A 16,472-nucleotide genomic window follows, 5' to 3' on the forward strand; every position below is an offset into this window, starting at 1 on the left:
GGCGGCGCCCTGGAAGCGGATCCCGGCGGGGCGGCGCAGGCGCGGTGCGGGCGCGCTGACCTTCAGCGGGGCTGTGGTGGAGGCGCCGCCATGTTCGCCCGGGGCGCCGCGGTCGTGCTGGTCCAGCCGCAATGGTACCGCCACGGGCTGGGACGGGCGCTGTGGGCACGGGGGAGCGCGTCCCGATGGCCGGGGTGGCCCTGCGGGGTGGGGGGGGGGATGGCTTCCCTCGGCCGTGCGGCGCCTGCGGGCGGCGGGGTCGCGGTCGCGGGCGGCCCGTGAGGGGCTGTGGGCTCTGAGGGGTGGTGGCGGAGCCGGGACCGGGAGATGAGGGCAGCGGGGACCCGCAGGGATGGAGGGTCCGTCCTTGGTGGGGGTGGGTGAATGGGACAGGCAAGGGTTAAAGGAGAGATTTGGCAGGAGACCCTGCTCTGGCCAGGAAATGGTGCGGCTTCCTATGCTTCATTTTAATAGAATTTAGAAACGAATTGCACTGCACGAAGCTTTGTTTAAAATTATTTTTTTTTTATTTCTAATTTGCCCTTCTAATGCCCTCGTTTGCCCCGTGTCATTAACCAAGGCGGTGGGTAACGCGTTAAACCTTTCTGTGTCCTGGGCCAGTTCTGGCCCCTCAGTTCAGGGAGGACATTGAGGTGCTGGAGCGAGTCCGGAGAAGGGCAGAGGGACTGGAGAAAGGGCTGGAGAAGGGCACTGGGACTGGGGAAAGGGCTGGAGAAGGGCACTGGGACTGGGGAAAGGGTTGGAGAAGGGCACTGGGACTGGGGAAAGGGCTGGAGAAGGGCAGTGGGACTGGAGAAGGGTCCGGAGAAGGGCAGTGGGACTGGAGAAGGGGCTGGAGAAGGGCAGTGGGATTGGGGAAGGGACTGGAGAAGGGGCTGGAGAAGGGCAGTGGCACTGGAGAAGGGGCTGGAGAAGGGCAGTGGGATTGGGGAAGGGACTGGAGAAGGGCAGTGGCACTGGAGAAGGGGCTGGAGAAGGGCAGTGGGACTGGAGAAGGGTCCGGAGAAGGGCAGTGGGACTGGAGAAGGGGCTGGAGAAGGGCAGTGGGATTGGGGAAGGGACTGGAGAAGGGGCTGGAGTAGGGCAGTGGCACTGGAGAAGGGGCTGGAGAAGGGCACTGGGATTGGGGAAGGGGCTGGAGGAGGGCACTGGGACTGGGGAAAGGGCTGGAGAAGGAGGCGGTGGGATTGGGGAAGGGTCCGGAGAAGGGCAGTGGCACTGGGGAAGGGGCTGGAGAAGGGCACTGGGATTGGGGAAGGGGCCCAGGTCCCCCAGAGCAGCTGGGGGAGCTCAGCCTGAAGAAAAGGAGGCTCGGCGTGACCTTATCACTCTACTGCTCCCTGACAGCAAAGTGCAGTCAGGTGGGAGTTGGCCTCTTCTGCCAGGCAGCCAGCAGCAGGACACAAGATCATAGGTTTAGGTTGTACATTAGGAGCAATTTCTTCACGGAAAGTGTAATTAGGCATTGGAATGGGCTGCCCAGGGAGGTTGAGGAGTCACCGTCCCTGGAGGTGTCTGGAGGAAGACTGGATGTGGCACTCGGTGGTTTGGTTGATAAGGGGGTGTTTGGTCATAGGTTGGACTTGATGATCTCAGAGGTCTTTTCCAACCTCATTGATTCTGTGAAATTATACAGGTAGGGAAGGATGAAGGTGTGCATACAAGCCACAGGTCAGAGTGGCTGCAGCAAATCTTTGAATTTCCATCCCTCTGAAAGGGACTTGCCCTTGGGAGGTGTTGGTTTGTGGAGAGCTAGTGAATTATCCTAATTTCTCCTGCATTCCTTTGCAGGGGCCAAGTCAGGAATATGGCAACGCTAAAAGACAGTAAGTAAAGGTTCTGTCTGCTCTTGAGAGGGGAAAATGTTGCAGGAAAACCACATGTTAAAATATAATTCTCTTTATCCTCTGTTGGGTAAAATGATTGTGATACATAATGATATACAGGCCTGCAGTGCTAATTACATTAAACAAGTGTCCTTCAGAAGAGGTTTTAGCAGTAATTTAGATGTCTTTTTATAGTTTTACTCAAATAGATTTTAAAAAATATTTTTATCATATGTGCTAAACCAGATTTCTGCTTACCTCTAAGAGTTACCTTAGTTTCTCTTTTGTTTCTTTCCTTGTGCTTTTATGAAGCATTTGGGGGGAAAAGGGATTGACTGAATGGTTTTAGTGTGAGAATGCTTCCTTAAGCCATCCCTCATAGTTCTTAAACAGGGATATTGCCTTGGAATTGTGCTTGTCAATGGGATACCTGTTTTGGTTTCTTTTTCCATTAGTGTTTTTATAAATGTCATTTTACCACAGTCTAAATAGAGAAGGAAATTTATTCTGTCTTCATACTGTGGGAACTTTTTGTTTATTTTCTCTGCTTGTCATCTGTGAAAGAAGACATTATACCTCAAATAATATATTTGTGAAACAGGTAGATTTGGAAGTAAAGAGAATGGCAAATAGACTTCATGGTGGGATAAATATTAAATGAATGTCATGTCTGAAAAAAATAATGTCTGTATTGTAAAGATGAACTTGTGTCAGCTATGTTCTTACATCAACGTCTCTTATGAGGTTTATTTGTGTGCTGTTTGTTTATTTATTTCTTCTTCTTTGAGGAACGTGGCAAAATCTTTTTGGATGGCTCTTGCTGGCATTTTGTTGTTTGGGTTTGAGTTGTTATGCCCGGTAGAGTCTCTGACCTTGAACCCTTAACCCTGCAGTCACCAGGCGTTTGAAGTCCATCAAGAACATCCAGAAGATCACCAAGTCCATGAAGATGGTGTCTGCAGCCAAATATGCAAGAGCTGAGAGGGAGCTGAAGCCTGCAAGGGTCTATGGAACAGGAGCTCTGTGTGAGAGAAACATCTGGCACTTCATGAGGGGGGAGCAGAGGAGGAGATTTTCATACTGGTGATAAAATGCCAAGGCTTTTTAACCTCCCAGTAGTCTGTTTGCACAGTGGACTTCACTGATGTGATCAGAGCTGTGACTGCCTTTGAAATGTTTCTTGCTCACATCTGGTCTGACCATGTGCAAGCTTGGAACAATTGCAAAGGAAATAAAATTAATCTAGCTGAGATCTGGAGCCTCTTTGGTATTGGTTTTAGTTAGAATAATTCAGAGCATTTTTTATTACTTACTTTCTTTTTTTTTGCCACCCTTGAAAAATGTAATTTTATTTTTTTTTCAGCTCTTTATGAGAAAGCAGAAATAAAGGCACCTGAGGACAAGAAGAAGCATCTCCTCATTGGTGTGTCCTCTGACCGAGGCCTGTGTGGTGCTATCCACACATCCATTGCTAAAACCCTGAAGAATGAGATTACCAACCTCTCAAATGCAGGGAAAGAGGTTATGGTGGTTGGAGTAGGTGACAAGATCAGAGGCCTGCTTCAAAGGTAAAAAGGATGGGGCCCAAAACTGCAGTTTGGAGTTTTGTTTTCTGTGGTAGAAATTTCAAGACAGGCAGGAAATTGCATTTAAGGGAACTGTGTTAAATTCAAATTCCTGCAAAAAAAATCTGCAAATACCCAGAAGGTGGTTTTGATACACAATTTGGGAAACTGTTACACAGCACTGTTATATTCTTGAAATAAAAGTCTGAAAGCTGGCAACTGGTGCTGTTACATGTGTGCATTGTGAAGCTGTGGTAATTTAACTAAAGGCAAAGTTTCTTTCTGACTCTAATTCAGTAAATTGTTTCATTCTAAACACTCCTAAGTTACAGTTACTTCTAGTAAGTCTTGCTGCTCTTGTACTTTAGAGCCTCCACTTGGCTCTAACACAGGTTTGTTGTTGCTGCAGGACACATGGCAACTATTTCCTGCTGACATTCAAAGAGGTGGGACGGAGACCTCCCAGCTTTGGGGACGCTTCAGCCATTGCTCTGGAGCTGTTAAACTCTGGGTACGAGTTTGATGAAGGCTCTGTCATCTACAATCGCTTCAGGTAAGGTGGAACTGAAACTTCACTGGGAAAATACCTGGCAGAATGCCTCAGAGAGTATATTGGCCCAATGAAGTTGTATGAAAACTGACTGTGATTTGGCATATTCACTTTGCTTCTTGATTTTGTTGTTTGTCAAGAACTGGGCTGTTTTTTCTGTGGTTGGAACTCCCTTTTAACTTGTGTATAGCTGTTATATTTACAGTCAACACATTCTTATATCCACATGGTATCCAAGATCTTTTCATCAGGGTTATCACAAAACTTTGTGGCATTGGAAAGCCAGAATTTGTCTATTCTAATTTGATTTGAACCATTCAGTTTAGAGTCAGTTCAGTTGAACTGAAGAGCCTGTTTTACTCTTTTTATGCAGGTCTGTCATCTCTTACAAGACTGATGAAAAACCAATCTTCTCCTTTGAAACTGTGGCTGGCTCTGGTAAGTAGGGAGCTAGAAACCAGCACTTAAATGCAGTGATAAGTCACAAGAAAAGTACTCTGAAAATGGGAATATGATATTAAAGCATCTTATTATGGTGCTTGTATCATAGTTTAACAGATGGTTTTGTCTTGTTCTAAATCAGTCCAAGGCTGGCTCACAAAGGTGCTGTGGGGCAAGGAGGTTAAAAGGAAAGGTGATACTAATTCTGGTTGGAGATTCTGTCTCAAGCAAGATTTGTGCATATGTAAATTCTGTCAGTTCCAAAATTTTCAGCACTGAATAGTCTGAGTAGTGAGTGACTTTTCACTGCTCACTAAAAATACCCCCAAATGTTTCTGCAGCACTGTATGGGAAGGTTAAACATAATATGGCAATAATGTATTTTGCTTTGGTCTGACTTTCTAATATTGAATTGAAATCACTAAAAGAATTATAACTAGCATAGAGATTCTGAAGGTACACATAACATGTTCAGAAAATCCCTCTGTGCTGCCTTAAGTACTGAAACAGCCCAGCCAAGGAAACTTCTCCATGTCATTGCATTTTGCTGGAAGTAGTAAATCCTGGCTGCGTGTAAGCCTGCTGCTGCATGTTTTGCAGAAAGCCTGAGTATCTATGATGACATTGATGCTGATGTGCTGAGGAACTACCAGGAGTTCACGCTAGCAAACATTCTGTACTACTCCCTGAAGGAATCCACCACCAGCGAGCAGAGCGCCAGGATGACTGCCATGGACAACGCCAGCAAGAATGCCTGTAAGCTCCTCCCTGGTTCTGCAGGACTTCACTTGTTCAGCAGGAAAGTGCTGACCCCCCTTTGTGTGATACTTCACTTCAAAAATCAGCTGTTTCCTATCTTAACTCCATTTTGAGTTGTTTTTTTGAGCCAGTTCAACAGATTTTGTTTCAAACTGTATTTAGTCCCTGGAGAGAGGGATTGCTGCCAAGAAACAGGCCTAGGACTGGAAATGCAATAACAGATTATTTTAAAAGGCATATGAAATACTAAACTAGTCTTGTAATGGCTAAATATTCTCTGTGCTCCTTTCATGTGGCTGCTCTGAGGATTTCCTGAATTTTTATAAATCTGTACTTACTCGTTCAGCAAATATAATTAGTGCAGTGCAATTTAAAGGTGGGAAAACAAACAATAGTTAAAAAATCATCTGTCATGGAGCAAGTAGAGAATATGTAGATATGCTTTGGCAGGATACTGGTGATTGTGTGAAGCTGATGTGATGTGCAGTTGGGCTGCCTGCAGTGGTAGGCATGGCTCTGATGACTAACTTGAGAGAAAGAGGTGATACTGCTGTGCTTAGAAATAATTGAGAAGAAATACTGAGAAAAATCTGTCTCCATTTGCCACAACTTGAAGGAAAGAACAATGCAGTTAATTGACAGTGAAATCTAATTTCAAAACAAATGATGCCTGCTTGTCTTGTGTTACAATAAGCTGTGTCATGCCTGGTATTTACAAGTCTGCCAGCTGTTCTGCAGATGTTTAAGTGACAAGCTGAATTCTCAGATTGTTTACTGGTGATATTACCTGTAAGGAAAAAATGTCAGGAGCACTCTGGTATTTGGCACTATTTGACACTTGCAAATGCCAAGAGGCACTAAGCCTTGTATTGCTACTTGGTATTGCAGTAGTTCACAAGCCTCTTGGATATTGTGCCCATCCAGCCTCTCTGGATGTGCATTTATAGACATTTCTACGCTGATTTTGTGTTTGAACTCCAACCTTGCCTTGTTGCAGCTGAGATGATTGACAAGCTGACCTTGACCTTCAACCGCACCCGTCAGGCCGTCATCACCAAGGAGCTCATTGAGATCATCTCTGGTGCTGCTGCTCTGTGAGTATTTGTGGGAAGGTGCCCTCAGAGCTCTTGCACTCATGTGCTGCTTGTGTGCCAGGGGAACAGGCAGATTTTGGGATTCCCTAAAACCTGGCATGGCTCCCAAGCTTTTCAGCTTGTGCAGTTCTACTAACCAGAGAGAAGTTTGGCAGTTTTTTCTGATCAAGTGCAGTTTAAAAGCTGGTGAAATAGATCTTCAGCCTCACCATGCATCCTTGCTGGAGAGGTGAGGGTTTTCCTCCTGGCCTTTGGTGGATTTACCTTCTCCTCCCTTTTACCTGGACATTTCCTACTTTGCCTGGTCAAATAGCCCAGTAGTGTTGAGTGGGGGAGAGCAAAAGGTGTGACTGAAATGCTTTTGGATAAATCAGGTGTTCAGAAGCTGAGAGTTTGGGGCTGGGTTTGCAAGGAGGGGATTTCCACAATATTTTATATTTTCATATGGAATATGTATTTTACTTGAAGTTGAGCATTTTGCTTGTCTGCCTGAGGATGAGGTTTTGTGCAGGTGTGTGTGCTGCAGGTTACAAATGTGTGGGCTTAGACCACAATTTGTAACTGCATGTAGCTCATGTGTATTACTGTAACAGTTCAAAATTTCTGCTCTGTATGGAAATCCATGTGTTCATATCCTGTGTATTGACAGAATGCATGGAACCTGTACTTTGTATGATTTTGGTGCTGTATTGTGCTCCTCACAATACATTTGTGGTCATAAATCCATGCAGAGTTTTGCCTGAATTTGCATGAGTTGCTTCCTAACCTGCTTGTTTTGTTTTCTCTCATAATACCATAACCAGGGATTAATCGGAAAAAGCGCTTCAGCCAAAGCCAAGAGGTAAAGTTGTGTCACAGAAACTGGATTGTGTTTGAAATTAATGAACACAGAAAATATGAAATCAGATCAGGAAGTCAGAATTAAATGGTTTTGGTCAGACAGAAACTTTTCTTCCTGAACAGCTGTGAAAATGGACATTTTTAGTTTGAATTTGTCCAAAGAGTTCTTAATTTTCACTAATTTTAAGGAAACTATGTCCATGGGAGCATAATCCCATATGAATTATAATTTTCTGTGGGGTTTATTTTGTTCTCTATTATTGGATATTAATTTGCAATTACTGTTTGAATTTTTGCATAGTGGCCTGACTTAATGCAATTGCTTAAAAATGTCTGTATATAAAGACATACCTAAAGAGGTTTCTGTACTAACATGAACATATTCAAAATCTAAAATATAAGAAAAATTTTGAAATTTAAAATATAAGAAAAAAATAGATTTGATGAATAGTTGGGGGGTGGTAAGGAATATTAGTGAAGTATTCAAATTGGGGAAGATAGGAGTTTAAAATAAATACATAAATAGATGAAAAGGTTTTAATTTGTTTCAATCTTCCTTACAGGTGAAGAGGAGCTCTTCTGAGCATATGTGGTTTAGCCTGCCTGTGTCTGTGTTGACAAGACTGCTCTGTTATCTTGTGAAGAAGTGGAAAAGCCCCAGAAATCTGTAAATTCTTAAAATAAACCACCTCCATGAAAGAGATTCTTTTGCTTGTCTGTGGAGCAAATGCTCTTGGAGTCTAAATATCTGGGTTGGGCTTGGGTGTGCTTTGAAACTTTATTTTTTAAGTCTGTGCTCTACACTTTTAATTTATTTGCCACATGAAACATTTAAGTGGATGTTTCTTTTGAAGAGTGGAAGAGATTTTCTGACTTCACCCTGCTTTGGAAGATGAAGTGACCTATTTTGGGAGGTACATTGCATTGTGGGCTGCAGGAGGAGACTGGAATAACCTCTGCATCACACAGCTGGAACACTGATCTCTTCATTTTGTATTGCTATTGTTTGCAGATGTTGAATTTTTAACATTAACTGATGTGATTATGTGAGTCACTGCAGAGGTTGTTCAGAATGCACAGTTTAAAGCATGGTCAGTGTGTGCAGAGAAATGTAAATGTCAGAGGGCTGGGGCACCTCTGCTTGGAGACACCCTGAGAGCTGGAGAAGAGAAGGTCCCAGGGAGACCTCAGCATCTGAAGGGGATCCAGGGGAGCTGGGGAGGGACTCTGGATCAGGGCGTGGAACAGGACAAGGGGCAATGGCTTTAAACTGATGGAGGGCAGGGATAGACTGGATATTGGGAATAAATTCTTTACTGTGAGAGGGTGAGGCCCTGGCACAGGGTGGCCAGAGAAGCTCACACTTTGGTGGATGTTAACTAAACCAGGAGCTTCAGGACTTGGTTCAGAGTCCAGGTCATCTTCAGGCTGCAGATGGGAGATGTGAGTGTGACAGACTACTGATAAAGCAAAATTTATGAACTAATCAGGTTTTCATACTAGAGTTCTGCTACTTACAGTTCTGTCCTCCATGCTCTGATTAGTTACATGCAGCTTCTTAGTTTAGCTCTTGTGTATCTCCACAGCCACCACTGTAAGAGCTGTGCTGCTCCTCCTTGCACCTCCTACATTTTCTTTCTGGATCCTTTTTGCCACCAGAGTTCCCTCCTTTTCCTACTTTTTTTTTTTTTTCCCCAATTAAACAACTCACCCAGAAACACTTTTTCCTCATTGCTGCCAGTTTGGTGTTCCATCCAGCTGGAAAGAAAAAAAAAAAGAGGAAAATAACCTTCCTGGGCAGCCTGTTCCAGTGCTCTGCCACCCTCTGTGCAAGGAAGTTCTTCCTCTTGATGATGTGAAACTCCTTGTGATGTGGTTTTGTTTACAGCCATTGCTCCTTATCCTTTCACTGGACATCAGTTAGAATTCTGAGTCTGGCACCATCCTCTTGACAGCTGTCTGAGATATTTCTTGAGAGTTATTAATTAGATTAATAGATTAAGAGATATTAATTCAATAGGTTAATTGCGATATTTCTTTAGAGATACTGAGATTATTTCTAGAGGTCATAGAATCACGGGATGGTTTGGGTTAGAGGGGACATTAAAGATGATCTTGTAGCACCCGCTGCGATGGGCAGCGACACTTTGCACTATCCCGGGTTGCTCAGAGCCCCGTTATCCTAACTTTGAATGCTGCCACGACTGGGACAATCCCCCTGGGCACCCTGTGGCAGTGTTTCATCACCTCCACAGTGCAGAATTTCTTCCGCACATCCCATCCCAAACTCAGCTTGAAGACATTCCTCTGTCCTGTCACTCCCTACCCTTGGAAAGAGCCTTGTCGCATCCTTCCTGTGAGATCCCTTGAGGCACTGGGGGACATTTAGCGATGCCAAGGTACCGATATTGATCCATTTACCTCCTCCCGCCCCCAAGGAGGTGCCGATATTGATATATTTACCTTCTCCCGGCCCCAGCGAGGTACCAATATTGATATTTTCACCTTTTCCCGCGTGTCCCCTCAGCAGCAGGACGCGGCCCTGGGCGCCCCGGGCGCGCATCCCGCGCTCCGCCCCGCTCGATGCGCTCGGCGCTGGAGCGGCGCTGCCTGGCGGGGGCGGGGCGGCGCCAAGATGGCGGCGGCGATGGCGGCGGTGGCGGGCGGTGCGTGAGAGCTCCCGCGGCGCCCGGCCCCGGCGGGATGTGCGAGACCTATTCCCGCTGGCTGCTGCGGGTGTCGGTGGCGCAGATCTGCCAGGCCCTCGGCTGGGACTCCGTGCAGGTCTCGGCCTGCGACCTGCTCACCGACGTGCTGCAGCGGTACCTGCAGGGGCTGGGCCGGGGCTGCCACCGCTACTGCGAGCTCTGTGAGTGCGGGCTGGGGCTGGGGCTGGGGCTGGGCCGGGGGGATCGGCTGGACGCGGTTCTCGGAGGGCTCTGTGAGGGGCCCTGCTTGAGCAGGGTCCGGGCTGAGCGAGCTCCCTGAGCCCTGCCGGTCTCGGCCATCCCGCCAAGGAAGCAGCGCTGGGCACTGCTGGGGCACGCAGGAGCACGGGAGGGGGGATTTGGGCACGGCAGGAAAGCACAGGGAGGGGTTTGGGCACTGCTGGGGCTGGGGGCCAGGGCAGGAGGGCACCGAGAGGTGGGATTTGGTAGTGCTGGGGGCCAGGGCAGGAGGGCACCGAGAGGTGGGATTTGGTAGTGCTGGGGGACAGGGCAGGAGGGCACCGAGAGGTGGGATTTGGGCAGGGCGGGGTTTTGAGGGACAGGGCAGGAGGGCACGGAGAGGTGGGATTTTGGTAGTGCTGGGGGACCGGGCAGGAGAGGTGTGGGGAATGGGGAGGTGTGATTGGGGGAGAGCAAGGGTCTGGGGAATAGGGCAGGAGAGCATAGGGAAGTGGATTTGGGCAGGGGTCTGGGGGGCACAGAGGGGTTGGTTTGGGCAGGGATCTGGGGGACAGGGAGGTGGGATTTGGGCAGGGGTTTGAGGGACAGGGCAGGAGAGCACAGAGAGATGGATTTGGGCAGGGCAGGGGTTTGAGGGACAGGGCAGGAGGGCACAGGGAGGTGGGTTTGGGCAGGGTTCTGGGGGACAGGGCAGGAGGGCACAGGGAGGTGGGTTTGGGCAGGGCAGGGGTTTGAGGGACAGGGCAGGAGGGCACAGGGAGGTGGGCTTGGGCAGCACTGGGGGCCCTGGGTGTGGGGGAAGGCTGTGGGGTGGCATTGTGGAGGTGTGGGGAGGGCAGCTGGGAGCTGCTGCTTGTCAGGCAGTGCCAGGAGCTGGGGATGCTTGGCAGGGAAGGGTCGTGGAGCTGTGGCCATTTGAGCAGAGTAGGAGGGTGCAGGGAGGTGGCATTTGGGCAGTGCTGGGGTCTTTGCTCAGTGAGTGCCAGGTGTGGGTTTGGGAAGATCAGCCCGTGGGCTGGGGGCTGTGGGGAAGGGGAGCTGAGCTGTGGGGCAGGGCACAGGACTGGGAGGGTGGGGAGGGAAGCCATGGGGCAGCTCAGGGACCAGAGGTCCTGGTGCCAGGGAGAACTGTGGGGCAGTGGGTCTGGGTGTGGGAGTTGGGACTGTGGGGATGGAGTTGGAGAAAAGAAGGCTCTAGGGCAGTGGGTCTGGGGACATGGGGGTGCTGTCCCACTCTCTCTGGCTGCAGGGTGCTGGGGAGGGGGAGACATGAATACAGGATGGGGAGAGGGGACTGTTGGCCCCATTGCTGGGATGTTGTGAGTCTGGGAGGGGATAAACTGGAGGGAGAAGGGGCAGCCAGCCTCTTTTCCTGGTGGGATGTGTCCATGGGAGGATGATGTGCTGTGTTCTCGTGGCTCATCTTTGGGTGCCAGTGCTGAGGGGGCTGTGGGGGCCCACTGCAGGTGGGGGTGTGTGGGAGATTCCCTGCTCTGGCACAAGGGGAGGTGCTGAGGATGGAGGGTGCAGGCTTGGGTTCCCTCCTGCCTGGGGAGGGAGTGGTGTGCCTGGAAGCCCTGTTTTGGGGTGCTCTGGGAATGTTTGTGTGCAGGGGGGAGGCAGTGGGACCGTGGGACTGGGAACGTGTGTATGGGGAGTGTGGGAAGGCAGGGATGCACTGAATGTGTTTTGGGGGAAGTGGAGCTGTAGTGCACAGGGTGTGGGAGTGTGGCAGGGCTGCACATGTGGAGTGCAGGAGAGGTGGGCTGGGGATGATTTGGTGCACATGGCATGAGGTGTGGGTGTCCTTGTGTGGATGCAGAGGAGGAGGTTTGGCTGGGCATGTGGGGGAGTGGAATTAGCCAGCACTGCCAGGTGGAGGTGCTATAGAAGGAGCTGGAAGTGATGCCCAGGGCCTCAGTGGGTTTGGGGTGGGAGCATGTAAGGGCTGAGTTTACAGCAAGTGGGAGAAGAGAAGAAGGAGAGGCCTGGGAATGAGTGCCCAGCATTGTGGGATGTGGGTGTTGATGGGATTGGGAAGGGAGCACCATTGCTGGCTAGGTGTGTTGGATTTGGGTGAATTTGGAGAGAGTGCAGGGCTGGGAAGCACACTGTGAGTGGCTTGGTCAGGAGAGGAGCAACCACAGCCTGGAAGTGCTGCTGCTGGGGGTTGTGTCCCTTCTCTGAAGAAGGGAAGAGAAATTCTCACTGCTGCAGGGATCCCTCATGAAGCAAAGTGTGTGTACCTGGTCCTGGCTCTGCTTCATCATTTCAGCAATAATTGAGATCAAGTCTGACAGCGTAACCAAGCTTTGGAACAACTGTGTTCTGCAAACTAGATTTCTCAGGTTGAATAGAGAAATCCATTCTCAAGTTGAATAGAGAAAGTTATTTGTAGGATGTAGGCCTGCAGCAGGGGATGCAGCTGTGTGTCCCTTGGGGTTGGGAGTGTCCCTGCAGAGCCTGCGGTGGAGGGGATGGATGTCCTGCTGGTGCCTGCAGAACATGGGGGTTGCAGGGTGGGATGTCTACTTGCTTGGTCAGTAATGGTGCCAGAGGAGCTGAGAGGGTGCTGACGGGTGTGCTGGGTCTGGGAATGTCAGGAGAAGGTGCTGATGGGTCAGGAAGGGGTGGGGAGGTGACAGTCTGCCCGCAGGGTGAGGGAGGCTGTCAGGGTCAGTGCCAGCTGTAAACACGGGAAATGTGGGCAGTGAGGAGCAGGGCTCAGGCTGTGGGTGTGGTTGGAGGGTCCTGGGTCTCTGTGTGGGGGCTTTTGCTGCCCTACATGGGGCAGGGAGGGTCTCATGTGGCAGTGATGGGGCTGTCAGTGCTCCTGATGCATCTGTGGGTGACAGGAAGGAAACGAAGGGAGGTCTCCATGTTGGAGGGGCTTGGGGGAACGGGGATACCCTGGAGAGGTGGCTGTAGGCTGTGTGCCTGGGACAACTGGGCTGCTTGTGCCTCCTGTGCCAGGAGGGACGTGTTCCCCCTTCCTTTGGCACGCTGGGGAGCTGTGGCTTTGGGGGCAGCTGCTGCTCCATGTGTCCTTCACGGGTGGAGAGGAAGGTCTTGGTCAGAGCAGTTGGGTCTGGCAGGGCTGGAGCTGGGCTGGGTAATTGATTGCCTGAAGTGCTGGCTGGGGAGAAGGTGACTCACTGGTGGTGGGTTTGGGGGCTGCTGTGGCCACCACCCGTTCAGAGATTGTGCTGGGACCTTTGGGAGGTGGCTGGCAAGGTAACAGGGATGGGAGCCCTGAAATGCAGCACCAGGAATGTTTGCCAGTTCCTCTGCCCAAGCTGCGGGAGCTGTGCTGATGAGGTGAGAGGAACACCAGAGGCATGTTGCTGGCAGCTGGTGGTGGATTGGATGCAACATCAAGATCCAAGGGACTGTGAGGGCTGGGTGTGTTGGATTTGGGTGAATTTGGAGAGAGTGCAGGGCTGGGAAGCACACAGTGAGTGGCTTGGTCAGGAGAGGAGCAACCACAGCCTGGAAGTGCTGCTGCTGGAGGTTGTGTCCCTTCTCTGAAGAAGGGAAGAGAAATTCTCACTGCTGCAGGGATCCCTCATGAAGCAAAGTGTGTGTACCTGGTCCTGGCTCTGCTTCATCATTTCAGCAATAATTGAGATCAAGTCTGACAGCGTAACCAAGCTTTGGAACAACTGTGTTCTGCAAACTAGATTTCTCAGGTTGAATAGAGAAATCCATTCTCAAGTTGAATAGAGAAAGTTATTTGTACAACTTTCCCCAAATTTGAGAGCAAGTTAGTCTAGAAATGGGACTGTGCAATATTGACCCATACATCCCAGCAGCACAGGTGCAGCTCTGAAGTTTGTATCCCAATCCACACAGAAATTATCTTTAAAGCAATTAAAGGAGACAACAGAGAGGGTTTAGGAGGATGGAGTTATGAGGTGAAAAAGAAGCTCACCCAGGTTTGGCCAGAGCTGCCCTTTCATAGGGTTGTTACAAATTCTGGGGAAGAGACTGGGAGGAAAGGACATAGAGCTGATGCAAATAAAATTTTTGGTGCTGAGGACAGGAGTTTGTATAGCTCAGGTTTACCTCTCTTCCTTTGGGTTTGCTTACTGAAAAATGGAGAAAGGCATTTTCCCCCTCTATGAATGGTGAAGCAAGTACCTCAAGTGTCACAGTCTTTTTGTTTGGTGTTTTTTTGCTTTTTTGTTTTCTTTGAGGAGAAGGGGAATTTGCTGTGTTTGTGCCAGTGATGTGCTGGTTTTTGTACAACGCCTCTTAAAACGATCCCTGTATTTCTTTCTTTAAAAAGGTTTGTAAAGGACATCTTAATACTGAGCTGACATCTCCCTGCAATTTCAGAATTGTTTCCTTTTGCTCCTGAAATAAGTTACTGTACAAACCCAGCTCTGGATGAATGAGCTTAATTCTGCCGTGGTTTTGCATAAGTAGAATTAATTAAATTCCAATTGTAGCATCTTCATTGTCAGGGCGTTATCTCGGAGTCAGACCAGTGGGGTTTGAGTTAGCAGGGCTGTCAGCTGAGGGACATAATCTTTGTGTTCCAAACGGAATGGATTTACTCTGGCAGAGTTGAGACACCATGGGATGGCTGTGAAAAGCCTGTCATCGCTGCTCACGTGTTCCCTCACTTGCACAGGGAAATGATGCCTCTCCCAGCTGGGTTAGATCTTTGTTCCAGCTGTTACATCCCATTAGGAGAGCTACATTCAAGATTTTCATTACTTTTCTGCTGTTGTTTCTTTGCATTTGCTGTAGCTGTAGTTGATGGGAGCTTCTGTGGCTGCAAAGAGAAGGCAAAAGGATTTGCAAAGAAGGTTTGAGATGTGTTTGATGCCGTGAAATGCTTCTGAATGCTGTATTGGGGGCTGGAGGAGAGGCTGAACTTACAGGGAGAAAATCAGGGTTTTCCTCCTCAAGTACACCATATTATGCTGCTCAGATTTGTGGAAAGCTTGTCAAAGGAACACCATTCAATATGCTGCGAGCTGTTTTATCCTCAAATTTAAATTAAATATTTGAAAGCCAGCGTTGGAGTATGTAATTAAGGTATCAGGCTACAAAACAAACTGATGTAGAGTGGTTTCTGAGAGCAGAGTTCTGTGTTGGTGTTGGTTTTAAGCAGAGGTGAAAAGGGAAAGGCTCCCTGGTGGGTGACACTTTGTTCTGCACTCCTGTTCCACGTGGTTTGATAGAGGGGTGGCAGAGCTGGTGCTTGCAGGCGTCTGCTCTGGGTTGTGTAGGTTGGAGCTGTCCATGAGGAGAGATCAGAATCTGCTTTGTTTGCCATGAATTTAGCTGATGTAGCTTGGCAGTGGGTTATAGACATGCACAATGTATCATGTTTTACCTCTTAACACATCCAGTGAGGGAGTTCAGTTCCCAGCCTGTTGATGTGAGTGGTGCAGTTCACGGGAGGGATGAGGAGGGGGGCTGTTGGTCACAGCCCCTAAAGTCTCTTTTTTTCCTCTTTTTTCCCTCTTTTTTTTACATTGCTCTAAAAACCAGTCAGATAGAAGCTACTTACCTTCTATCACTGAGGGCACCTGGGCATATTTCAACAGGACAAATTTAGGTTACGTGCTGCTACAACTTGAAGTGTAATGAGTTGCGTAATTCATTTTTAAATTCAGAAGTGGATTTTCCTCTGCTTTCCTTTAATTTTCAGTGTTGAGCTTATATACTATGATTTTTTTTTCCTCCTGAAATTTGCTAACAGTTAGGAAATAAAGTTTAAAAGTTGATCTTTAGTTTCATGTTGTTTTACTTTTTTTGAAGATTATTTTTATGCAAACATAGAATTATAAAATATGTAAGTTGGAAGGGACCCATTCCCTGATCCCAGTGATCACTCAATGGATCATTGAGTCCAAGTCCCTATTCCTTGCAGGACTACATACTAATTATATATACACATAAAAATATTAATGACTATATTGTAAATGGTATTATTAATGCAACTGCATTTTTGTTGGAAGGCAGGTTTGATCTGGTGAGAGCATTATTATAACTGGAAGGAAAAATTGCTGATATTGCAAAATGTTTTCCAAGGCAGAACTGGCTCCAAAACTGCTCCAATGCCTGACAGTCTCTCCTGTAAACTTCATTGTAGCAAAGAGAGAATGCAAACAGCATAATTACCAATATTTTTATTGATAATTACCACAGAGGAGAGAATTCACCTGGCATCAGCCAATTTTTTATTTCTTTATAATGTCAAATTTACCTCATATGTTTTCTTTGATTTTGTTCTTTTTTTAGTTACTTCATTCTTACCACTATACAGTAATAATCTCTATCAAAGGATTAGACTGATGGTGATCAGCTTAAATGAGCTGATTCTCTCTGCTGGTCCTTGAATGACTTTGTAACAAGGATCTGTCCTGGGCCTCTAACATTCATTATAAGTGTGCATTTTATGTCCTGATTACCTTAAATATTGATGCTTTTAAGCTAATTAATTTACTGGC

At 48.0% G+C, this 16,472-nt stretch overlaps 2 protein-coding genes across 4 annotated transcripts in view; both read left to right on the forward strand.

The window, feature by feature from the left end:
- Positions 1–44: 44 nt before the first annotated feature.
- ATP5F1C (ATP synthase F1 subunit gamma) lies at positions 45–7,799 on the forward strand. 3 transcript variants are annotated; one of them, XM_063153695.1, is made up of 10 exons: positions 45–134; positions 1,813–1,847; positions 2,741–2,872; positions 3,211–3,415; positions 3,822–3,965; positions 4,336–4,400; positions 5,004–5,159; positions 6,160–6,256; positions 7,060–7,097; positions 7,660–7,799. In XM_063153695.1, the coding sequence occupies exons 1-9, from the start codon at positions 91–93 to the stop codon at positions 7,064–7,066; spliced, it is 885 nt and encodes a 294-aa protein (XP_063009765.1). In that variant the 5' UTR covers positions 45–90; the 3' UTR covers positions 7,067–7,097; positions 7,660–7,799. The 3 variants fall into 3 exon arrangements, with proteins under 3 accessions (XP_063009765.1, XP_063009766.1, XP_063009767.1); XM_063153696.1 differs by lacking the exon at positions 7,060–7,097; XM_063153697.1 differs by lacking the exons at positions 7,060–7,097; positions 7,660–7,799 and having other exon boundaries at positions 6,160–6,260.
- Positions 7,800–9,731: 1,932 nt separating this feature from the next.
- TAF3 (TATA-box binding protein associated factor 3) overlaps positions 9,732–16,472 on the forward strand; it is a 115,851-nt gene continuing 109,110 nt past the window's right edge. The window contains exon 1 of the mRNA XM_063153698.1: positions 9,732–9,965. Within this exon, the coding sequence (XP_063009768.1) occupies positions 9,800–9,965 (166 nt within the window). The 5' untranslated portion in view covers positions 9,732–9,799. The remainder of the gene's footprint in view (positions 9,966–16,472) is intronic.

This window comes from Melospiza melodia, chromosome 4 (assembly GCF_035770615.1).
Source record: "Melospiza melodia melodia isolate bMelMel2 chromosome 4, bMelMel2.pri, whole genome shotgun sequence".
In the NCBI taxonomy this organism is placed as follows: Eukaryota; Metazoa; Chordata; class Aves; order Passeriformes; family Passerellidae; genus Melospiza; species Melospiza melodia.

What these genes read in the sequence shown, in the direction of transcription:
- ATP5F1C (XM_063153695.1), top strand. Translation starts at nt 91, where the DNA reads ATGTTCGCCCGGGGCGCCGCGGTCGTGCTGGTCCAGCCGCAATG. An exon ending in GTCATCTACAATCGCTTCAG is followed by an intron (nt 3,966 to 4,335) that starts GTAAGGTGGAAC and finishes CTTTTTATGCAG; the next exon opens with GTCTGTCATCTCTTACAAGA. An exon ending in CAACGCCAGCAAGAATGCCT is followed by an intron (nt 5,160 to 6,159) that starts GTAAGCTCCTCC and finishes GCCTTGTTGCAG; the next exon opens with CTGAGATGATTGACAAGCTG.